The following is a 23,053-nucleotide window of genomic DNA, read 5'->3' as shown; positions in this document are numbered from 1 at the left end:
TCGCCGGGCATCGCTTTTGCGTTAATAATCGCATATGTTACTGCATATGCGATTATTAACTACGCGAATGCCGTCGATGTGCACCGGGGATTATTGGTGAATCTCGCCCCTGGAGAGGGTTATATTGGGAGGTATGCAGTCACCCACTGCCTCTCTGCCCCCATTATCTCTCCTCATGAACTACCCCCTCTCTGCCTATCCCCTGCCCTCTCTGCCGTCGTCATCCTCTGCCTCTCCAAAACACCACCACCTCCAGTCCCATCATATACATTTTGCAATTGCATTGCCCCTCCTTATTACAAGGCCACACCCACCGTAGCAGGAGCGAGAGTACGTCCCCCACCCTCTCCAGTGTGAAACAGCCCCGCCCTAGTACATCCCGCCCTCAGTATTACCAAATAAGCAGGGGCCATAAAGTTGTTTACATCACTGCCATTGGCCAGCACCCGCCCCCTCCTAATACTGGGCTGACTGAGCAGACAATAACAGCGGAGGAGAAGCCGCTCCGGCTGCTGCGGGCACCGAGCACCTGAGAGACAGCGACTGCGTCCCATCCAGCGGGCTCAGGTGACGCTCCTCCCCTGCCGCCCGATCCCGGGGTTATTCTGTCACTGTGTGCATACAATGGCTGCTGTCCCTGTTTTGGGAGGACGTCACCTGAGACGGACAGGAGGGAGCCACCTACTGGTGACGATGCAGTATGTGCTTCACATGGGGATATAGCGCCACCTACTGGTGACGATGCAGTATGCTTCACATGGGAGGGACGGATATATACACAGATGACACGTGTAACACAAGCAGTGAGTAAGAGTTAGTGGGTGGGTGGTCCCGTATGGCGGGATAATTTTCCCGGGTGCAGGGGTAGCTGTAACTATGTCCCAGGCTGCAGGTGAGTGCCGCAGTGTTATACATGTTAGGTTTGCCTGGGTTATCACAACTGACTACTCCAACATTACTAAAGTTACTGTGCCCAATACATGGCCATGCGGATAATAGTCCCAGGGGTACCAGGTTCGGAACTTGCACACATGTTGCATGGCACTGAGCACATGTACCGCTGCCCCCTCCTCATGCTTATACTTCCCCCTCATACTGCCCCTCCTGTGCCCACTGGCCTCTCTTACTGCCTTCCTGTGCCCACTGCCCCTTCTACTCCTTATACTGCCTTCCTGTGCCCACTGCCCCTTCTACTCCTTATACTGCCTCTCCTGTGCCCACTGCCCCTTCTACTCCTTATACTGCCTTCCTGTGCCCACTGCCCCTTCTACTCCTTATACTGCCTTCCTGTGCCCACTGCCCCTTCTACTCCTTATACTGCCTTCCTGTGCCCACTGCCCCTTCTACTCCTTATACTGCCTTCCTGTGCTCACTGCCCCTTCTACTGCCTTCCTGTGCCCACTGCCCCTTCTACTGCCCTCCTGTGCCCACTGCCCCCTCATACTGCCCTCCTGTGCCCACTGCGCTCTCTCACTGCCCTCCTACGCCCACTGCCCCTTCTACTCCCTATACTGCCCTCCTGCACCCACTGCCCCCTCCTACTGCTTGTACTACCCTCCTGCACGCAGCGGTGTAGCTACGTGACCCGATGCCCGGAGCAAGGGCATGTGTCGCCCCCCCCCCCCCAATTACTACGGGTACATTTTGCAGAGGGAGGGGGGAGACCGGGGACCAGCAAGGGCTATCAAGACCAAGACAGGGGTGAGGAGAGCACAAGGGAGAGAGGAAAGTGGATAGAAAGTAAAGACATGGGGCTGGGGACAAAAGAGGGGGAAGGGAGTGTGTAAGAGAAAAAGGAGCGAGATAGAGGTGAGGTGACAGTATAGTTACAGGGGGTGAGGTGACAGTATAGTTACAGGGGGTGAGGTGACAGTATAGTTACAGGGGGTGAGGTGAGAGCTGGAGTGGTGAGGGGATAGAGTGAGGTTTGATGGGGAGCATGGTGAAAGGGAATGAGGTGACAGGGTGAAGTGATAAGGTGAGGGGGGTTGAGGTGATGTGAGAGTGGGTGTTGGGATGGGGTGAGGTGAGGGGAAGCATGATGAGAGGGGGTAGAGTGACAGGAGGCATGGTGACAGGGTGAGGTGATGGGGGTTAAGGTGACAGAGAGAGGGGGTGATGTGACAGGGGAAGTGGCGAGGAGGAGAGGACGCAAGTTTAATTCTCACCAGTGAAGGCTCTCCTGAGTCCTGACATGTGCTGACAGCTGGGTCTCTGCTCCTGCCACCGCAATAAAGGTTCTCTTTGCAAGCGCCGGCAGCCGCTGGGTCACTGTAATTACTAACACGTAATCTCCTAACACGTGCCGTGCTGCTGGCAACCCCATAGTCCCAGGGACTACATCATGCTGCAGCATGAGTGTGTGACCTGACTCCTGCCTGCAGCAGCGTGGGCGCAGCGGCACACAGCGGGCGGCAGCGGGGGCACACAGAGCGGGCGGCAGCGGGGGCACAGGTGCCTTTTGCGGTGCACTGCTCCGGCGCCCTATTAACTCTGCGCCCGGAGCTTGTGCTACGCCCCTGCCTGCACCCACTGCCCCTTTTACTCCCCATACTGCCCTCCTGCACCCACTGCCCCTTCTATTGCCTATACTGCCCTCCTGCCCCTTCTCCCTATACTAATCTCCTGTGCCCACTGCCCCCTCCTGTTTATACTGCCCCCTCCTATTGCTTATACTGCCCTCCTGTGTCCACTGCCCCCTCTTTCTGCTTATCCTGCTCTCCTGCACCTACTGCACCCATCTCTTGCTTAGTGTGCCCACTGCCCCTTCCTACTGCTTATACTTCCCTCCTGTGCCCACTGCCTGCTCTTACTCCCCTCCTGCGCCCACTTACCTAGAAGAATACAAGGTGTGCTGCTTACAGCCTATGGATACATAGGCTGATCCCCAAATGCTGATCCAGAACAGCAGCGTAACCAGTATCACATAGAGAACACCTTGCTAGTCTGCTGCTCATTGTGTACGTCTGTACTAGGTGTATTTGCTGTGCCGTTAATAGGAATTAGGCCTCACAGTGATATAAATACTACTTGGTAATATATATATATATATATAATATATACCACAGATTGTTACCAATATAACTATTGGCTTCCGCAGAAAGTGTTAAATGAATCAGTGATAGGAAATGCAGATGCCGCAAAACCATATTATATAGGAAACGTAGCAGCAGTAACAATGTGTATATACCTGGGGACATACATCCCATATACCTGGCCTATAACCAGCGGCTGATGTATCCCAGGTGTGCGGATAGACTGTCTCCTTACACTGGAACGGTCCCTTCCCGGTGGCCAACTAAATCTCTCGTACAATGTGGCAGATGTATTAAGCCTTAACAAGAGATAAATGCCAGGATGATAAAGAGAGATAAACATCCAGCCAATCACCTGCTAACTGTCATGTTACAGGCTGTGTTTGAAAAAAGTCAGTAAGGAGCTGATTGGCTGGACGTTTATCTCTCCTTATCACCCTTGCATTTATCTCTTGTTAAGGCTTAATACATTTGCCCCAATATTCCAATATAGCGAGGCGTGTGTCATGTATAGGGTGATCTTGTCCTCAGCGATCTTATCAGATACCAGTATAAAAGTGAATCCTTTCCTCTCGTCAGTGAGCGGTCTCCGCTGCCACCCAGGGGACATTGGTCATTTCGTAGAACCACGGCCTGTATTAATCTTCAGTCGTGTCCCTTTTATCGCAGTGCAGCTCTCTGCTCTATCTCGCACAGGTCAGGCTGCTGTCTGCTAGTGACACCCACACAGTCACTAACTACAGTCTCCTACAAGAGGACGGTCTGTGCTGTGGGCTGTCCCATCTGTTCTAATGTAGGAGGAGAGATTGGGGAGGTGAGAGCTGTCTTATTCTTAACCCTTTTCCTGCCCGAGCCACAGCCCAGTGTAACAAATCCTAAAACATTAACCGTTTAGGGCATTCGTTTAAAAAATCCTGTCTTCAAGGCAGATATGGTATAAAGGGTCAACGCTGTCTATGTAGACATGGAAATGACCGACGCATGAAAAGGCTGACATAAGTTTTTCATGATTTTATTTCATGGTGCCATTTGTAGATTTCATCACCTTAGAAATAATCGGACCTTATACATTGTGGGTGCTACTGTGCGCCTGCGATGTGCTGCTTATGGGTCCGATCCGATAAATCTGTAGTGCAGCAGGTTCAATCTGTAGGTGTCGACCCGATGTGCCAGGGACCGTGCATGGGGTCGGATAGGATGTGTCTACGCATGCGATTTGGTCTGATTTATAGGCCCGATCCGTGGGAATCGGGTAAAGTTGGACCGAATCGCAGTATTGTATGGGGCCTACAGACCTACTGATAACTGCTGCACACTGCCATCTCCATACAAGTCTATCAAAATAGCAGCACATTGTTGAATATGAACCGTGGATGTGCGTCCGCTGGAAAATGTATTTTGGATGAAGGATGATCTGAGGTTCTCTACTATAAAGCAGGACCTGGATACTTAATCGCAGCATTTGGCCCATTGATTTACCATCATGTAATATCTATCTGTCCACGCGGTGCGGTGTGAGTTTCAAAGCCCTTTTTCTATCGTTGTCGCCTCTATATTCTTTATATGTCACAGTTTGTCTGACGGAAACTATTTAATTTTATTATAATAAAGGTTAATTTTACATTTTTAACACAAGAAGACAACTCTCTTCCTTCTTCTCCTACATAATCAGGTAAAAGCCGATGACTGCCAGCAAAAAGATGCCGCCCAGAAAAAAGGAATAAACGCCCCATGGAAAATTGTGAATGCAGCGCGAATCCCAGAACTTCGGAGACTGCTTTCCATCTGGGCAAATGTGAGTTGGTCTGAGGCTGATGGTGCTCTGCGATAGTGATTGGCTGGAAGTGGTGACATCACAGACGTCTGGGCACGCCTGGGTTAGTTCTGGCACTCCCAGAAAACGCCATGTTTCTATGCCAGCTTCCTATCACAATGTGTCTGCTTTAATTCGGCATAATCGTTTGCAATATGAGGTTGCGCGGTGTAAACGCTGCGAGGTCACCTGATAAATGACACACATTGCGTATCTGAGGATGCAGATAGGCTGATGAGTTAGGATGCAGCACAACTCCATCACACGGGATGTACCTATTATCGCATGTAAGGAGAGAGCTTGCAATAAATCTGTCCTTGCGATGGGCCTCCGCAGCACTATTGGGGTATGTTGCACAAAAATACCCCAATGCTGTGCTGCCACCATCGATATCGGCACTGCCCGCCACCGGGGATCGTCTCCTGCAGCGCAGCCGGGCCTTCGGGGCTTCCTCCTTCTGTGGCTTCCGGTGCTGTGAAGTGAGCTGCTGCTTCCCCTGGGATGCAGTCCTTAGGTGAACAGTCAAAAGGTCAACGCTTATATTCTTTCTCTATGCCGACATGGATGGTGAAGTAAGAACAAGCCAGTTAAATAGAAAAAAAAAATCACATTGACCTTTTCATGTGTTGACCTTTTAACCCTGGCGGCCTTTTGGGGTTACGCTATTGATTGTCTATCTAGACACTGTAAATATATCAACTGGAACCAGTCGTTAACAAGGACCTCCCTCGTCTGAACATGCAGGATGAGGGAGGGGATCGTTAAGGATGCGTGAGTGCGGATTGTTAACGATGTTCATTGTACACACTAGGCGATATCGTACAGGATATCGGGCAGAAGGGTCCCTCTGAGCGATTTCTTGTACTGTATCGCCTAGTGTGTTTGGTATGTGATTTATGCGGCAACGCTGATATGTGGGTGTGTTTTTGTGTATGCAAGTTCCTCTTAAATGCTGCTAATGTGAGTATCCAATCATCTAATGAGTGTACACTTCCATTCTCTTTGCCATTTGTGTCGCCAAGTCAGTGTGTCTCATGCAAACAGGGTCACCAGGAAAATGAGCAGCACAGAAGTACGAATGACTATTGACCATCAGTGGTGAACATCAATGCGTGAAATCATCAAAAGGGAACCATCGATGCTTGCACCCATCAATAGATGTCCCTGCTCTGGGGTGGGGCTTAATTGGCCACTGTGGCTGGGCTAGCCTATATACCCCTCAGGCACCAAGAAAAAGTAAACCGAGCACCCCACCGCAGCCATTGATGGCGAAGACCTATTGACCATCAGTAGCACTTTTGGGGTGGGGGATAGTAAGTTCCGGGGTTACAAACGATTGGGTATTTATCAGTAATTAAATTGTTGCTCGGATCCATTACACATTAGCTTAAGCTGCCCATACACACCCCGATACGGGCGTGCGTTCCGTGCTTAACAAGCACGGATCACATTGCATTGCCTGTGCACACGTTGTGCATGCAATGCGATGCAATGTGATGAAAACAAAGTACAAAAAGTGGTACTTGTTTCCTAGAAGGGTGCCCATCGCGGGCATCGCATGTACATCGCATGCCATTATAATGGCATGCGATGCGACCGGTGCGATGTCCGCGATTTTACATAGAAATGAATGGTAAAATGTAAATCGCGTCGGTCGCATCGCATGCGGCCAAAAAATCGCATGCGATGCGACCGACGCGATTACCGATTTTTACATAGGGAACAATGTTAAATGGCCCACAGACCCCAAATAGCCGCCCTGAAGTGTGAAATGGCCCCCCCAATTGTTAACGCCACCCCACGATCAACGTCAACCCAAAGCGTGGCGAGCGGCGGCGGTACGCGTCCTCCGACCTTTTCATACCCCCACTATTCACGTCGGTGTGGAGTTGAGAATAGAAAGTGTGGCGAGCCACCGAGCCCGAAGCGCGACGAGCGGACGCGGAATACGAGCCCGAAGCGTGGCGAGCGCACGCGGAATACATGTTAAGTAATCCGTGTCCCCTCACGCCCCTAGCTTCGGGAGTGTGTTCCGCGTCCCCTCGCGGTGTTCACTACGCTCGCCACGCTTCGGGCTCGCTGCGCTCGCCACACTTTCTATTCTCAACTCCACGCCGACGTGGATAGTGGGGGTATGAAAAGGTCGGAGGACGCGTACCGCCGCCCCTCGCGGGCTCGCTGCGATTGCCACGCTTCGGGTTGACATTGATCGTGGGGTGGCGTTAACAATTGGGGGGGCCATTTCACACTTCAGGGTGGGTATTTGGGGTCTGTGGGCCATTTCAAATTGTTCTCTTTCAAATTGTTCCCTATGTAAAATCGAGGTAATCGCGTCGGTCGCATCGCATGCAATTTTTTTTTGCCGCATGCAATGCGACCAACGCGATTTTTTTCCCTTGCGATGCCTAAGATCAAAATCGTGGGCGCCGTTTTAGGAAACAAGTACCCAAAAAGTATGTGCAAGCACATACTTTTTGTACTGTGCGATGAGGTGCCGCGGGAGCGCGCACCGCAAAGCACAGAACGCACAGCCCAGCATCGCAGCGTGTATGGGCTGCTTTAGATAGAAAATGTTTTTGGTACTTGTTTCCTAGCACAGCGCCAACGATTTTTATCTTATGGCATCTTATGAAATCTGATTGCATGCGATTGTATGCCTTAAATATGGCATACAATCCATACAATCATGAGATCCTGTACAATTTGTTATTTTTTGATTGTATGTACAATATCTCAGCGTATCCAATATATCGGATGCGATGCGATGTGATTTTTTTTTTTATTGTATAGGAATCCTATAAGATTTTTAATTGTAAAAGTAGTATGGGTACTTAAAATGTGAAATGAGCCCCCAATACCCCCCCGATATCAACGTCAACCCGAAGCGTGGCGAGGGGCGGCGGTGCGCGCCCTGCAACCTTTTCATAACCCCACTATCCACGTCGGCGTGGAGTTGATTTTACAAAGTGCGGTGAGCCACCGAGTCCGAAGCGTGGCGAGTGCACGTGGAATACATGTGAAGTAATCCGCGTCCCCTCGACACGCTTCGGGCTCGCTGCGCTCGCCACACTATGTAAATTCAACTCCACGCCGATGTGGATAGTGGGGTTATGAAAGGTCGCAGGACGCGCACCGCCGCCCCTCCTGGGCTCGCCACGCTTCGGGTTGACGTTGATATTGGGGGCTCATTTCACATTTTAAGTACCCATAAGGGTACTTTTAAAATTATAAATCTTATAAGATTCCTATACAATAAAAAAATCGCATCGCATCCGATATATCACATCACATCCGATATATCGGATGAGATGCGATATTGTACATACTATCAAAAAATAACAAATTGTACAGGATCTCATGATTGTATGGATTGAATGCCATATTTAAGGCATACAATCGCATGCAATCAGATCCATAAGATAAAAATTGTTGGCGCCGTGCTAGGAAACAAGTACAGTATTTTTATTTTTTTTTCATTCGGCTTCTGGTGATGCAAGAAAGTGTGTGAAACATTTGTCGTTTGTGGGCTAAAGCAAGAAATTTAGACAGGCTACACCCGGTGCATTCAGGTGCGGTAATGCTAATGGCTGCTGCAATGTAGAAAAACTGAAACTGCTCTTTTGGGCGCCCATTCATATAACTGTCCAGCAGGGGGTGCTGTGTAGCGGCATATACTTGAAATTATAAGCATGCACACAGGCCACTACAGTGGACAGATAGTGGTGCAGTGTAAACAAGTAACCCTGTGTTGATAGGACCTGTTCAATGCACTGGAAAATCCGGCAATGGGAGATGCTCTCATTTCCCTTGGTCGGCTCAGGCCCCACCTATGATGGCGTCACCCGCCTGGCATTATGCCGGGTGGGTACGCGGGTGTAAAAGGGGTCAAAAGCCAGGTTGGACCTGGGTCCAAAAACCTTGTGCAACCCAGCTTTTCGGTGTAAAAGGGGTATTACCTGCCTGACCCTTTCCATGTATAAATCACCTATTATAGCATGCCCCCCTCCACCCCTATAACTCCCTACTATGCAGCACCTAGCATGGTCATGTACCAGGACTCTCCCCCCCCCCCCCCCTTACATACCAGCTTGACCTCAATCACTTGTAGCACGCACCCGTCCACACCCCTGTAGGTCCCTATTATACAGCATCCCACTTATATTAGATTCCCTGCCAGCCGGCCTGTGCTAGGGTACTTTACAAAGGGACAGCGAACACCAACAAAAATATGTTTTTAACCTTTTCAGCGTGCGGTCCTGGAAAATTTCCACCAGTTGCCAACAGTAGTAGCGCTGCATAATGCCCCCGCCAGCTGCCGACAGTAGTAGCGCTGTATAACGCCTGCACCAGTTGCTGATAGTAACTCACACTTTATTTACCTTAAAACCAGGCTGGCAGTTCTCCTCATCTTCTCCTCTTCTCTTCCTTTCATCAGCTCTGCTGCTTACATGTAGCACCGCCCCTTTCCCCCTGTCCCATTCTTCCATGTAGCTCCACCTGTGTCTACAGGGACACTGGCTGCGGCACCCCAGGGGACATAGTACATGTTGACGGTATCCATGTCGGCTGTGTTGACATTCGGGACAATAAACCGTGAAAAACTCATGTCATCTGCTTCAGTGTTGACTTTCCAACTATCGACCTTAGCCATGTCTACCTTTTTCGGGTTTCGACCTAAGCCCTGTAGACCTTCAGTGGTACACCCAATGACCCATATTTTCTATTGGTGCCCATTTCTCATTAAATTTTTGTGGCTTATTCACCAGTCACGCCCATTTTCAGGGGTAAAACACAAATATTTATTAATCCCCAGAATGTATGACCGAGGAACCGCAATAGACATCTCAGGTACCTGCTGCGATCACTTCATTCCCGTCGGCAGCCACGCCCCCCACACACACACAATTACCCGGCTGAGGGTAAATGGCATTGGCGGTCAGCATGGTCGTGCTTGCACAGCACACAGCACACAGCACACTTCGCTCCCCCTTTCCCTGAAGGTTCTCCTTAACCCATTCATCTGGAGCAATCTTGTATTGAAACGTGATTCTGGACACTAACCAGATCACATTTCAAATACGATTATTAACCCTTTCAGTGCCAACATCTGAGAGATGTTCAAAATGCCAGCGTCGCTCACATTTGTTATATAAATTCAAATAACAAATGTGTAAAAATAGATTAGATTTCCTATATAAGGTAACATTACAGGTCATTATGGGAAATAAAAATATTTGCTCTGCAATCTTCACACCTATTGTGATAAATTCACTTGGCACTCCAAAGGGTTATAAATGGGCCTCCTAGAAACGGTCTTTTGACATCGCTATTGCATTGCGTTCTATTTTTAGAAGGAATGTCACCAAGTAGCAGTTCATACAAAAACAATAAGGGCCGTTTCACACACTCCGGCTCCTGCCGGACAGCGAAATCCCGCACGGCCAGGAAGCCGTGCAGTGCACAGTAGTGGTGAATGGACACTATTGTGTCCATTCACACGCCACGGCCCGGCTGTCCGGTTGCAGCCGGATCCCGCCACTGGAAGGGACGGCTGCCGGGCTGTGGCCATCCCCTCCATTATATACTGATGTGTGCAGCACGGCTTCCTGGCCGTGCGGGTTTTCGGCGCCTGGCAGGAGCCGGAGTGTGTGAAATAGCCCTAAGGTTATTATTTTACTATACTTTTTTACAAATAGAAGAAAAGTAACGGATAAAATACAGTTCTACGATATAAGGGCAATGTTTTACAGTATGTTGCAGATGCGCGTTGTCCACTGAAGTGGACACGTGGATAATATCTTTAGTTTTAAGCTTATTTGTGTTTTTAAAAGCCCTGAAGACTGACTAAAAAGTTCTCATGATTCAGGCGTGAGCTAATACCCAAAGAGATGACTGTGTATCCAGTGTAACCTCATAACATCTTATTAGCATAACTCCTGTTTCTATGTAAACATACTGTAACCCTGAACGTGTCTTGTGTCTTCCAGGCAGCTGATGCCGATCTACGGACGTGGACACTTTTGGATCACTAGGCTTTACCAATGTTGGAAGGACATGACAATAATTTGCTGCATCACATTACTTCTCCTCCAAACCAGTGAGTTACATAATACTGTACAAATCCCAAATCTCTGCCCTGTTTCCTTTGTGTGGGTCAGGCAATGTGCAGTGGGTTACTGTACCGCTTCCCGTTATGGCTGGGGAAACTTTCAGCTGCTGTAGCTTCGTTTGATGGCATTTGTAACCTCATTGCTGAGGCGCAACACTTTAGAGGGGGAGTTCAATTGTTTTTCACGTGCTTCCTGCTGTGCCCCTGCTAAACAGTCTTAATTAACCCTCCCCCCGAAATCGCACTCTAAGACAAGTTTTGGGATTAAATCATTGGCCACAGTTTTATTCACAATCCTATCAATGCCGATCATTGATTTTGCGCCGGGGCGTGCCACATACCTACATGGTAGGCCCTCAGCAACGCCAGCCCCCACGGATCACTCTCGCTTGGCGTGCAGCCGATGGCCCGCCGTCGAAAGCTGGAGCCTGGTGAATCTGCAACCTCAGCTGGTTCCCCTCCTCCGCCTGCCTTGCACCACTGAGGTTTCCGGGTATTGCCCGGGTACTGAGAAGACCCCTACCCTGCACAACGCCCTTCTCTCATGCCTCCAGCGCGTCCTGGAGTGCCGACAAGTCAATGTCCGACCAATGCACTCCATCCGCCCTATACATGCCCTTGATCTTCTGGTTGATATCCGCATGACGAATGACCCCCCCCCTCCCATTTCTAACACACGTTTGGCTACCGCCACATTTACTTTCTTCCTGTTTTTTTCAATGGCTCCCCCTTTCTTTGCCCCACGCCATAACAATGTGGGGATGAGCTATGCAAAGCCGTCCTGAAAGCCGCTCATCAGCCGGTATATATATATATATATATATATATATATATATATATATATAACCAGCAGATATATGGCTTTCCCGGCGATGATGCGGGAACGATTGAGGTAAAGATGCGGGAAGGGAGGGGGGTATGAGCAGGGGAAGGTCCCCTGTTGCTATTCCCTCCTTCGGTATGCCAGCATCGGTGTTCTGACCCCCGTCATCCCCAGGTCCCTAACAGTGTGTGGCTTGGCATATATTTGCATTTGAAAAAATAAAGAAATACATTGCGCCAATAGGATAACCTTCTGTTAATGAGCAAACTGACATGAATCATTGGCACTTGTGAAGCGTGATTGCTGTGAAGATATGTATGTCCTGCAGAATGATTTGACACTGTACATGCAGTTACATACAGGACACGGTGACAATAGTGCGTTAGATCTAGAACTCATGACAAGCAAGGTTATATTGTATCAGTAATGACCCGTTCACGTTCACAGGTGTATTACACGTAACCTCCTCTGAGTACAGAATAGATGTGTCTGCTACGGTGGGAGAGAATGTGACGCTGAGTGTGCTGGACAGAGAGCATAGAATTGAGGATATAACCTGGGTCACCGCTGATGGGAACCACATTGCTACAACAGAACCAAACAGTGTTGATATTCGGGATGATCGTTATACAGGGAGACTGAACAGTTCTAGTGACGCTTCATTAATCATCATTCATGTAACAGTGGAAGACCAAGGACTCTACAGGGCGAGTATACGCCTGTCCGAAGAGGAGACCTATGGTGTCATATATAATCTCTGTGTCTCAGGTGAGCTGTAGGTAACCTATACGCACTTAGGGGCCCATTTATCAAGTAACATTTGCGGCTAAATCCCCGAAAACACCCGTTTTCGGGGGGTTAACCGCAAATATTATGTATCACTGAAATGTATTAAAGGGGGACCGCAGCAGGGATCTCCGATCCCTGCTGCGAACCCCCCCTGCAGCGCCGTCGGACGCATCCCCCATAGGTTTCTATGGGGGATGCGAAGCTGCCCGATGTATCCACATCGGGCAGCCCGGCATCTCACCCCTGGGCTATCGCCATTATGATATGGCGATAGCCCATTGTAGCCTATGGCTACGGGATCGCAGTGCGGTCACAGGGGTCGGCGGGGGTCAGCGCATAACCGCGCATGAGCAGACCCCCCGGCTTCCGGGTTAGGGCTTCGCAGGGACGGGCTCCTTTCGGAGCCCTGTCCCTGCGCCCTCAAATTGATACATCCAGGCGGTATCAGATGATACCGCAATGCGATGCCCGGGCGGTGTTATCACGCCGGCATCGCAATACAATGATAAATGCGCCCCTTAACAAGAAGAGTTCATTTCCAGTAGCCACAAAAAAAGAAAATGTGTTTTAGGACATATGTAACAATATAGATAAAGAAAAGGAAATATTTAATTATTAATGGTTAAAATAATACACACACACACCTATGATCCTGAGAGTACCCATAATTAGCTGACTGAGGAAGCTAACCATGCGGTGCAGTGTATATATATATATATATATATATATATCACATGTTTGTGCAAAAAGCAACATTTGATTTATTGTTGCTGTTAAGAATTAGTAATAATACACACAATATAAAAAGACACAATATAAAACACAAGTGGCCATCTGTAAAAAATATACACAACACTATATAAACAATGGTATGTATCTCCTAGAGAAAATGTGGATATTCATTGATCAAAGTTCAGTAGTATTGTAAACAAACATTTGATGTCCTTTAGAAATGACTCATCGACAGTTAATATTCCGGCAGTGAAATGACCCACAACTTACAGTAACACAGACACACATGTCTCCGCCGGGGTTCAAACACAACAAATATAATATAGACGAATACAATATATAGACAGGGAAAACGCAGACCACCCCAAATAACCAACACACAAACCCTCCCAACCCCCCTTCCCCGACAGGACAGGCACCAGTTAATCCGACACTCACAACAGCGCATACACACAACACAACACCGACGCACAAAGACAGACAGTACATACATAGACAGTGAAAGTCCCGACAATACTATCATAAGACAAAGCAAGCAGACCGATGCTAAAAAGACGGACAGCACAGGTATAGACTGAAAAGCCAGTTAAAAGGCCGACCAACACAGACCACTTGCAGACATCATTTAAATCGATAATTAAAAAACCGACCTAATTCACATACTCAGTCTTAACTGGACTTATTTTCCACCTGGACACCACGTCGTCGCAGCTCTCAGCCATCCGGCTAAGTTAAGACGTGACAGTGCTCATATCACAAACCCCGCTGCTACTTCTAGCCGTGGAACTACAGGTCCCGCACAACCCTTTCATCCCAGACTAGGCCTATCAGGGACTCAAGCCACAATGCTAGGCACCCTCACACCCTGAAGCGCACCCCCTCTCCTCCCTCACCCCTGCCCTGTCCCCCCACACCTGGACACCTCTTTGCCACAGCAAGAGCCTTCTAGTTTATTCTGTTACACCCCTTAATTCATTGATGTATTGAAATATGATCATCATCCCCCACAAACACTACTTATACAATATCTGATTTTAATCTGCCTTGAACTACACTCTACCACACAGGCACATTTCATCCTGGGTGTGGTATAGGGTTCCAATAGTTGGGATCCCGACAGTCATTAGCTCTATACTACTCTCCCTCTATGGGGGTCGTGGACCCCCACGAGGGAGAATAGCCGGTGGCCGTCTGGAACCCTGTCTGTTTTAACAGTCGGGATTCCGACGTTGGGTAAATGACTGTCGGGACCCCATCCGGCACCCTTTGGTCCCCAGCAACACATTGGAGTCAGGTCACAATTACGATTCAGAATTCAATCAAAGCAAATCCATTTAAGTACCATCATAACAAAACCATTGTTGACATCTTGTCTCTAGACTCCTTTTGGGGCCTATTTATTTAATATTTGCTGCTAAAGAGGTGTTTTCGGGGGTGAGCTTCAAATATAATGTATAAGCTATGCACCGGCCCTGTCTGCAGGAGCCCCAGCACAAATGAGAGTGCTGCCTGTCTGCAGGAGAGCGGCACCTCCCGCGCAGCTTGCAGGAGACCCAGAGATGGGGAGAGCCGATGACACGTGCCAGTGAATAGAGACCCGGCATTGACGAATGGTGAGGATGGGAGGTGGGGAAATGCCTGGTACAACTCTTTTGAGTGCCAGGATACGCGACCTGTTGCACACTAGCCTCTCCGTAGCCGCTCATACTAAACCTGCAACTGGGGAAACAGGGAAGCCACAAACCTACAGACACCCACAGCAGCGCTGACCTCTGACCTGCTGGACTAAGTGCCGGAAGAACACCTATAAAAGCAGCAGGTAGGTGAAACACTTGGGATCCCGTTCCTGTTGAAACCTTTCAGCTGCTGCAGTTACAACACCCTTCTACCACCCACAACCACAACAGCACTGCAACTGTCCCTCACTCACCGCGTACACCCCCGCAACAAACCACCATACACCAGCCACGTGACACAGCCCCACACGTGTTACTACACAACCACCAGGAGCCCCACACCTAACACTACCTCACCCACCACACCCTTGCACAACACCCTCACCCACCCACACCACACACACACACGCTGCACACCCACATGCAGTGGTGAAACAAACACGCCCCAACCCCACACAAACTACACTCACAGCAAACAAAACGCAACCCCATCCACACCACGTCCGTTACCTATGCCACCACTTCTCCCAATCATTATGCAAACAAATGAAACAGTGTTCCCTCTAGAAATTGTGCCGGGCAGGGCGCCGGGGGGCGGGCCATGGCAGCCGACGGCACACTTGGGGGCGGTCCCGGACCGCCGACGTCACTAAAGTGGGCAGGCCCGCCCGGCGGCGTCACTAAAGTGGGCGGGCCGGGCCGCCGGCGTCAAAGTGGGCGGGCCCGGCCGCGCTGAAGATGCTGGGGGAAGGTGCCTTGATGCCGGGCATCGCCGTCTAACGCAGAGCTGGGCTTCCCCGTGCAAGGAGTCGGGCAGGCACCAGGCTGTTTTAGCGGGGCGCTGCTAGAGGGGCAGGGCGCATTTTGCCCTTTAAAAAACTGGCAGGGCGCAGCGCCCCACTAAAACAGCCTAGCGGGAACACTAGAAACACACCCACCCCTACACCACATTCAACACACATGTAAAAACAACGCCCCGACAACTACCTCACCCGCAGTACACACGCAACACACCCTCCCACAACCATTGAACTAACGCACAACCTCCCCTACCTGTGCAAACCCCACACATGCCACACCCACACCCGTGTCATAAAAACAACCGTAGCGAACATTACCAATATTACTCTAACCAAGAAAAACAAAAAACGATGTACCAAATAAGATTTGGTGATGAAAACAATAACTGCGTAAGCGTTACAATATATAAGTATTTGTAGTATGATAAACTGTGGACAACTAACGAACGACAGTAGCGATGCAAAACCATCCAGACTTTAAGCTAGACATACATTACAACGACCAGCTTGCGATCCTGATTGTGGCAGGATTTCTCTTGAACTCCCCAGCATATCCGGACTCAAAATTTGGTGCATTTTTGACACAGGATGCACCAACGATTTGCTTACAATGCATCGTACGATCCAGCTGCCGCATGCTGTCGATCGCCTCATCGCTGTTCTGATTGATCTATGAATTACAAAAACCTTAACGATAGTATTAAAGATCGGAGCTAAATATTAATAGTGGGCTGGCCTTACTAGGGGGTATATAAAGCAGGTGGCAGTTCTGCTCTGTGACTAGAGACACTTGGTTTTTACCCTGCAGAATGTTGGAAATTGCTTGCTATTGTGCATTGCTTTGTTTTGCCTGGCATTACAAAGTGCTTTATACTACTTGCTATTGTGAGCTGTATATTCTGCCGTCTGTGATGTGGATCCCTGTCGCTATAGAGTTATGATGTCCTATGCTGTGGTGGAGGGGGCCCCGCACAGGAGGAGGAGGTCCTGCTGGACCAAGGATTTGCTGTTGGAGAAGGAGGGTCTAGCCTACATGCTCCTGCTGATGGAGATTTATGAGAACAATCCAGAAGACTACCGCAACTTCCAGGAGTTGCTCCTCTGGTGACCTCCTATATTCAGAGGCTGGATACAAAGTTTCGGATGGACCATCACGGCTGAGGTGAGGTTGGGGGCTACGCTGTGGTACCTGCCTACAGAAAGGTCCATGGCAGACCTGAGTTTGGGACCCATATCTCGGCTTAAGCTTTATGGTGTATTATCCCCGAGACCTGCAGTGCAAGGCTGTCGTGAAGGTGCCTGCAATACAAGTATTGCAAGGTAAGATCAAAAGGAAAACGGTTTTACTAAACTGTAGAAAGAAAGAAAGCATGGGCACATACAATTTTTAAGTGTGGCTAGCTCATCCCCTTCTGCTTTACCCCAAGGCAGCCTTAGATTGTACCCTGCAGGAGCTGGTCACATTTTTTTTTTTTTTTTTTTAGCCCTCTGGGTTTTTAGACGTTTTTCAGTATTTTACCCTGAGCGCAGGCAGCTGCTGGGGGTCACCACTGCATGCGGCGCACGTTGGGGTCCTCCGCTTGCTCGGCAGCTGGGCAGCAGTAAGTATATCCTGGTTCCCAGCTAGAAGGGCGTCTAGGCTAAAAAAAAGGCGGGCAATACAAAACAGGCGCCATTGTAAGGGGGTGGGGCCAGCTGCAGGTGTGCTACACTGCACGCTCTGGATCCCAGCTGCCCCAGCGTTTCCTCCTGCGGCGGCCATCTTATAATGCATGCTGCTAAAGGGAGAAGAAAGTGGAGGTGTCCTGTGACATAGCCTTTTCCTTTGTGCTTCTCTCCTGTACAGTTTTCTTACTATCCTACATTAACAGTGTATAGAGTGGTGTATGTGTGTAGTATGGCATGAGGCACTTCTAAGAAGGTGACCTGCAGGAAGGACCTGCTCTGTGGCACGTGCAGTAGCCCCTCCTGTAAATTCACTCCTCATTCTGAGGTAGCCCTGCTCTGTGACACATGTGCAGCCCCTCCACTCCTCATTAAGAGGGAGCCCTGCTCTGTGACACATGTGCATCCCCTCCACTCCTCATTATGAGGGAGCCCTGCTCTGTGACACATATGCAGCCCCTCCACTCCTCATTATGAGGGAGCCCTGCTCTGTAACACATGTGCAGCCCCTCCACTCCTCATTAAGAGGGAGCCCTGCTCTGTGACACATGTGCATCCCCTCCACTCCTCATTATGAGGGAGCCCTGCTCTGTGACACATATGCAGCCCCTCCACTCCTCATTATGAGGGAGCCCTGCTCTGTAACACATGTGCAGCCCCTCCACTCCTCATTATGAGGGAGCCCTGCTCTGTGACACATGTGCAGCCCCTCCACTCCTCATTATGAGGGAGCCCTGCTCTGTGACACATGTGCAGCCCCTCCACTCCTCATTATGAGGGAGCCCTGCTCTGTGACACATGTGCAGCCCCTCCACTCCTCATTATGAGGGAGCCCTGCTCTGTGACACATATGCAGCCCCTCCACTCCTCATTATGATGTAGCCCTGCTCTGTGACACATATGCAGCCCCTCCACTCCTCATTATGATGTAGCCCTGCTCTGTGCAGCCCCTCCACTTCTCAGTGTACACCCTAATAATATATATGTATCATGAGGTGCCATCATGCTAGGACCTGTAGTTCTACAAAGAAAGACATGTGGTGCCTGATGCACACTCTACTACTAAGTTAACCTTAAACCAAACCAAAAAAAGCCAGCTAAAGCCAGTCCCCTCAGGGCAGCACACAAGTGAATTGATAAGGTATTAGTGAGTTAATAAGAAATAAGCAATAGCTCAGGGTTAAGTGTTACATAAGTGAATATACTAGAAAGTATAATTAGTGGGAAAATAGTGCTAAATGTTATGGTGTGCCAACCCAAGGCGTCGCACCCCAAATCCATCTCTTATGTAACACTTTTGAACCCCTAGCTATTGCTTCCTCCTTCTTTATTGCTTTTCTGTGCGCTTGGGAGACCACTTAGTGTAATTGGTAATTATTATTTATCCTCAAAGGCCACAAAAAAATGAAATAACAAAGGACACTGCGCTATGATGGAATATATGTTAATGCTAAAACATGAATATATATAGTACTAAAAAGATATTCACAATTTATAGAATGGACAGACTTCACTGGAATGGACGTTTTATCCTATACAGTAATAATTATATCACCTTGATGGTAGTGATCGGAACTTTCCACTAGATGTCACTATATACAGTTCAATGCACATACATGAACAGAGATAATGCTCTATATAGGAAAATAATACATTTAATCCATTCTTATAAAAATGCACAAAAAAACAATACACCAAATGAGATAAAATGAGTAAATTAATTAAACAACGTATTTAAAATGCAATAGAGCTCAGTCTTGATTCAGGGAAAGTAGGGGTAATCCACTAGATGTTAGTACTTTTTAGGTTATCAGTCAGACCGTGACAGAAATGTCTCTGCAAGCGGTTTAGTGCTTAGGTTAGTGTTTGCAAAGCAGGAAAGCATTCCTGTTAGTAAATTCATGCAGCACCACAATGCACAGCAAAGCAGGAAAGCATTCCTGTTAGTAAATTCATGCAGCACCACAATGCACAGCAAAGCAGGAAAGCATTCCTGTTAGTAAATTCATGCAGCACCACAATGCACAGCAAAGCAGGAAAGCATTCCTGTTAGTAAATTCATGCAGCACCACAATGCACAGCAAAGCAGGAAAGCATTTAATTATCAATGGTGTAATATCGCTACCACAGTGGTTGTCCTTGTTTAACCCCTTACCGACGCAGCATGTTTTTGCCTTCCTGACAGAGGCCTTTTTTTCAAATCTGACAGGTATCACTTAAGTGGGGATAACTTTTTTTTGCTTTTACTTATCCCAGTGATTTTGAGATTGTTTTCTCGTGACACATTGTACTTTAAGTTAGTGCTAAATTTTGGTCGATACAGTTTTGTTTTTTTGTGAAAAATACCAAAATGTCGTAAAAAAATTGAACATTTTGCAAAATGTTACATTTTCTGCTTGTGAGACAAATAATCATACCACTCAAAATAGTTAATAACTAACAAAGACCATATCTATACTTTATTATTACATCATTATTTCAACCTGCTTTAAATTTTTTGGGACACTAGGGGGCAGCAGAGTCAAAATTATGCACATCACACAGTAAACGCTGCTTTTGGCTGTTCACGTTTGAACAGCCAATCGCAGCGATCGCCCATGGCAGGGGGCATCGCTGCCCCCCCTGGGCAATGAGGGAAGATGTCTGCTGTCAGGGACAGCAGACATCGTCCCTCTGTCTCTAGACGCGGTGACACTTTGAAGTCATGACGTACATTTACGTCATGTGTCGGGAAGTACATCCCGACCATGACGTAAATGTACGTCAAATGTCGGGAAGGGGTTAAAGAAGCATATTTGTGGACGGTCAGGTAGCCACCTGGATGAGATTATAACTGCACGGTCCCCGGCCTGGTTAGCACTCCAGTCTTGCCTTTTCAAGGTCCGCACATCAGGAAAACTAGTACAAGAAGACAACAAAACGATATAACTAACGCGTTTCTCCACCTTCCACACACTCGGCGGCTTCCTCATGAATCATATAGATGGATGGTTTAACATTGCACCTTTTATAAAGGCCGGCTAATTGCCAGTTTACGCTGGCGTGAGAGCAACGCTTCCGCGTCTCATGCCTCGCTTGCAAATGCATTTGTATTACACATCTCGGTTTCATTTACACATGCTATTGGTCCTTGGCTGGTCACGTGATCGGCATTCCGGTGACTCTTGTGCCTCAAGCCTCACTTTCATTGAATCCGATCACATTGGCGGAATCCCGGCCCCATTATACTATATACAGAGTCCCATTCCTGACTTTATTATTTGGTTGGTCTTTTATTATTAAATTGTTTATACATTTTAGATATCTTGGTACTTGTATATTATCACGGCGCCCAATTTCATCTAAATCGCATCCGATTTATCGGCCGATTTTACATAGAAACATAGAATTTGACGGCAGATAAGAACCACTTGGCCCATCTAATCTGCCCCTTTTTTTTTAAACCTGTTACCTCAAACCATATTTGATCCTTATTTTTTTTTAAGGATATCAATATGCCTATCCCAAGCATGTTTACATTGTACTACTGTATTTGCGTCTACCACCTCTGATGGGAGGCTATTCCACTTATCTACTACTCTTTCTGTTAAAAAATTATTCCTCACATTTCCCCTGAATCTTCCTCCCCCTAGTTTCAGTGCATATCCTCGTATTCTGCTGCTCCTCTTCCTGTGAAGAATGTCTCCCACCTGTACCTTGTTAAAACCCTTGATATATTTGAAAGTTTCTATCATGTCCCCCCTTTCCCTTCTCTGCTCTAAAGTATACATATTAAGATCTTTTAGTCTTTCCTGGTACGTTTTGTGATGTAGGCCATGCACCATTTTAGTTGCCCTTCTTTGTACAGTCTTTAATGTATTTATATCCTTCTGGAGATATGGCCTCCAGAACTGAACACAATACTCTAGGTGAGGTCGTACCAATGACCTATACAGTGGCATTATTACTTCTTTCTTTCTACTGCTGATACCTCTCCCTATGCAACCAAGCATCTGACTTGCCTTCTTCATTGCTTTGTTACATTACCTACCTGCTTTTAAGTCCCCTGAAATAGTGACACCTAGATCCCTCTCTTCCTCAGTAGTTTCCATTATAGTGCCATTTATACTATATTGAGTCTTTGGATTTCTGAGACCCAAGTGCATAATTTTGCTGTCACAACTGAAGGGCTGGATGAAGTCGTGTGGTGTGTAGCAACCGGAGACGGATCAGAGGAGGAAGGATTAAATCGTGCAGGTTTAATAATAGAATTCATAAATAGAACAATACACGCTTGAATACTTTGTCAAGTGGCAGTTTAGCAGTAATAAGAATTGAGCCGGCACGGCACTTTGTAAAGAAGAAAAAGTTCATTTAAACAATGACAGTTCAAGCACTGCGGACTGCAGGCTGGGATCTTGGGAAATGAAGAAATCCGGAAAGAGAATGTACTTGATGGTAATGAGGGATCCTTGAAGACTGAAAGAAGATGGATGATGACAGAAGAATGGGAAGTTGCTTGGAAGCAGACGACTTGAAGAACTTAGGCCAGGAAGCTCAGGGATGCAGGCAGAGACCAGACTGTGGAGAGATCTGGCAGCGATGGGGTTAAGCTGAATCGAGACCAACACAGAGCACTGAAGCAAGGCACCAAGTCAGGAGAGGTGAGTCAGAGAGCCGGAGTCAGCTGGGAGCTGTGAACGCCTCTGGAGACTCTTTGTACTGACACTGAACAGGCCTAGGCAGATCCCCTATATCCCTAGAGGGCGGCTGCCATTGGCTGTCAGGTCAGTATGGGCGGAAACCTCAGACAAGGACCAATCTGCTATTTGCCCTTAATCAAGATGGCGGCGCCGGCCTCCCGGCGCCCCTACAGCACATACCACTACACTTGCTGGCGTCCCACGCTGCCTGCTGCCCACCAGACTGCCGCTGCCTGCTGCCGCTGACCTGGAGACCACTACACGCTAGCCGACGGCGGGCGCGAACGGGTGAGTAGTAAGCCCGCCGCGCACCGCCGCGGCTGCGTGTGACAGTACCCCTCCCTTTCTGGGTGACCCCAGGGCACCTACGCACCTTGTGTGGATTTCTTTGAAAGAACTGTCTCACCAGACGAGGAGCATGAAGATCTGCAGCATCAACCCAGGAATTCTCTTCAGGACCGAATCCAAGCCACTCTACCAGATACTGAAGATGGGTATTGCGGCAACGTGAGTCGATAATGCGCCTCACCTCGAACTCTGTTTCTCTTTCCGAGCCAATTTTGGGCGGTTTAGGCACCTTCTTCTGATATAAGTTCAAACGCAAAGGTTTCAGAAGAGACACATGGAACGAATTTGATATTCTTAAGGAAGGAGGGAGCTGTAGTCTGTAGGCCACCGGATTAATCACCTGAGTGATCGGGTACGGCCCGATGAACCGAGGAGCCAGCTTCATGGACGGTAACCGAAGGCGTATATGGCGGGTAGACAGCCATACTCGATCTCCAACCTTTAACTTAGGAGCTGCTCTTCTTTTCCTGTCCGCCATCCTTTTATATCGAGCGGATGCTTTGAGGAGAGCTGTATGGACGTCTGACCAGATCTTTGCAAACCGTTGTAGGGAAGAAGCAGCTGCAGGGACTTCGGACAAT

General features: G+C 48.3%; 1 protein-coding gene across 2 annotated transcripts in view; it reads left to right on the top strand.

Annotated features, from left to right (window-relative positions):
• Positions 1-410: 410 nt before the first annotated feature.
• Positions 411-23,053, top strand: part of LOC146049961 (uncharacterized) — a 54,303-nt gene continuing 31,660 nt past the window's right edge. The window contains exons 1-4 of one of the 2 annotated variants that reach the window (XM_083166673.1): positions 411-567; positions 4,708-4,830; positions 10,836-10,945; positions 12,228-12,548. In XM_083166673.1, coding sequence (XP_083022799.1) covers positions 4,781-4,830; positions 10,836-10,945; positions 12,228-12,548 — 481 coding nt within the window. In that variant the 5' untranslated portion in view covers positions 411-567; positions 4,708-4,780. Of the gene's footprint in view, positions 568-869; positions 893-4,707; positions 4,831-10,835; positions 10,946-12,227; positions 12,549-23,053 lie in introns of those variants that run through there. The other variant, XM_083166674.1, reaches the window with a different exon arrangement.

The sequence above is a fragment of the Crinia signifera genome, chromosome 12, assembly GCF_055691185.1.
Source record: "Crinia signifera chromosome 12, ASM5569118v1, whole genome shotgun sequence".
Lineage (NCBI taxonomy): Eukaryota > Metazoa > Chordata > Amphibia > Anura > Myobatrachidae > Crinia > Crinia signifera.
The sequence above is the reverse complement of the archived record's forward strand: the minus strand, read 5'-3'. Positions and strand labels throughout refer to the sequence as shown.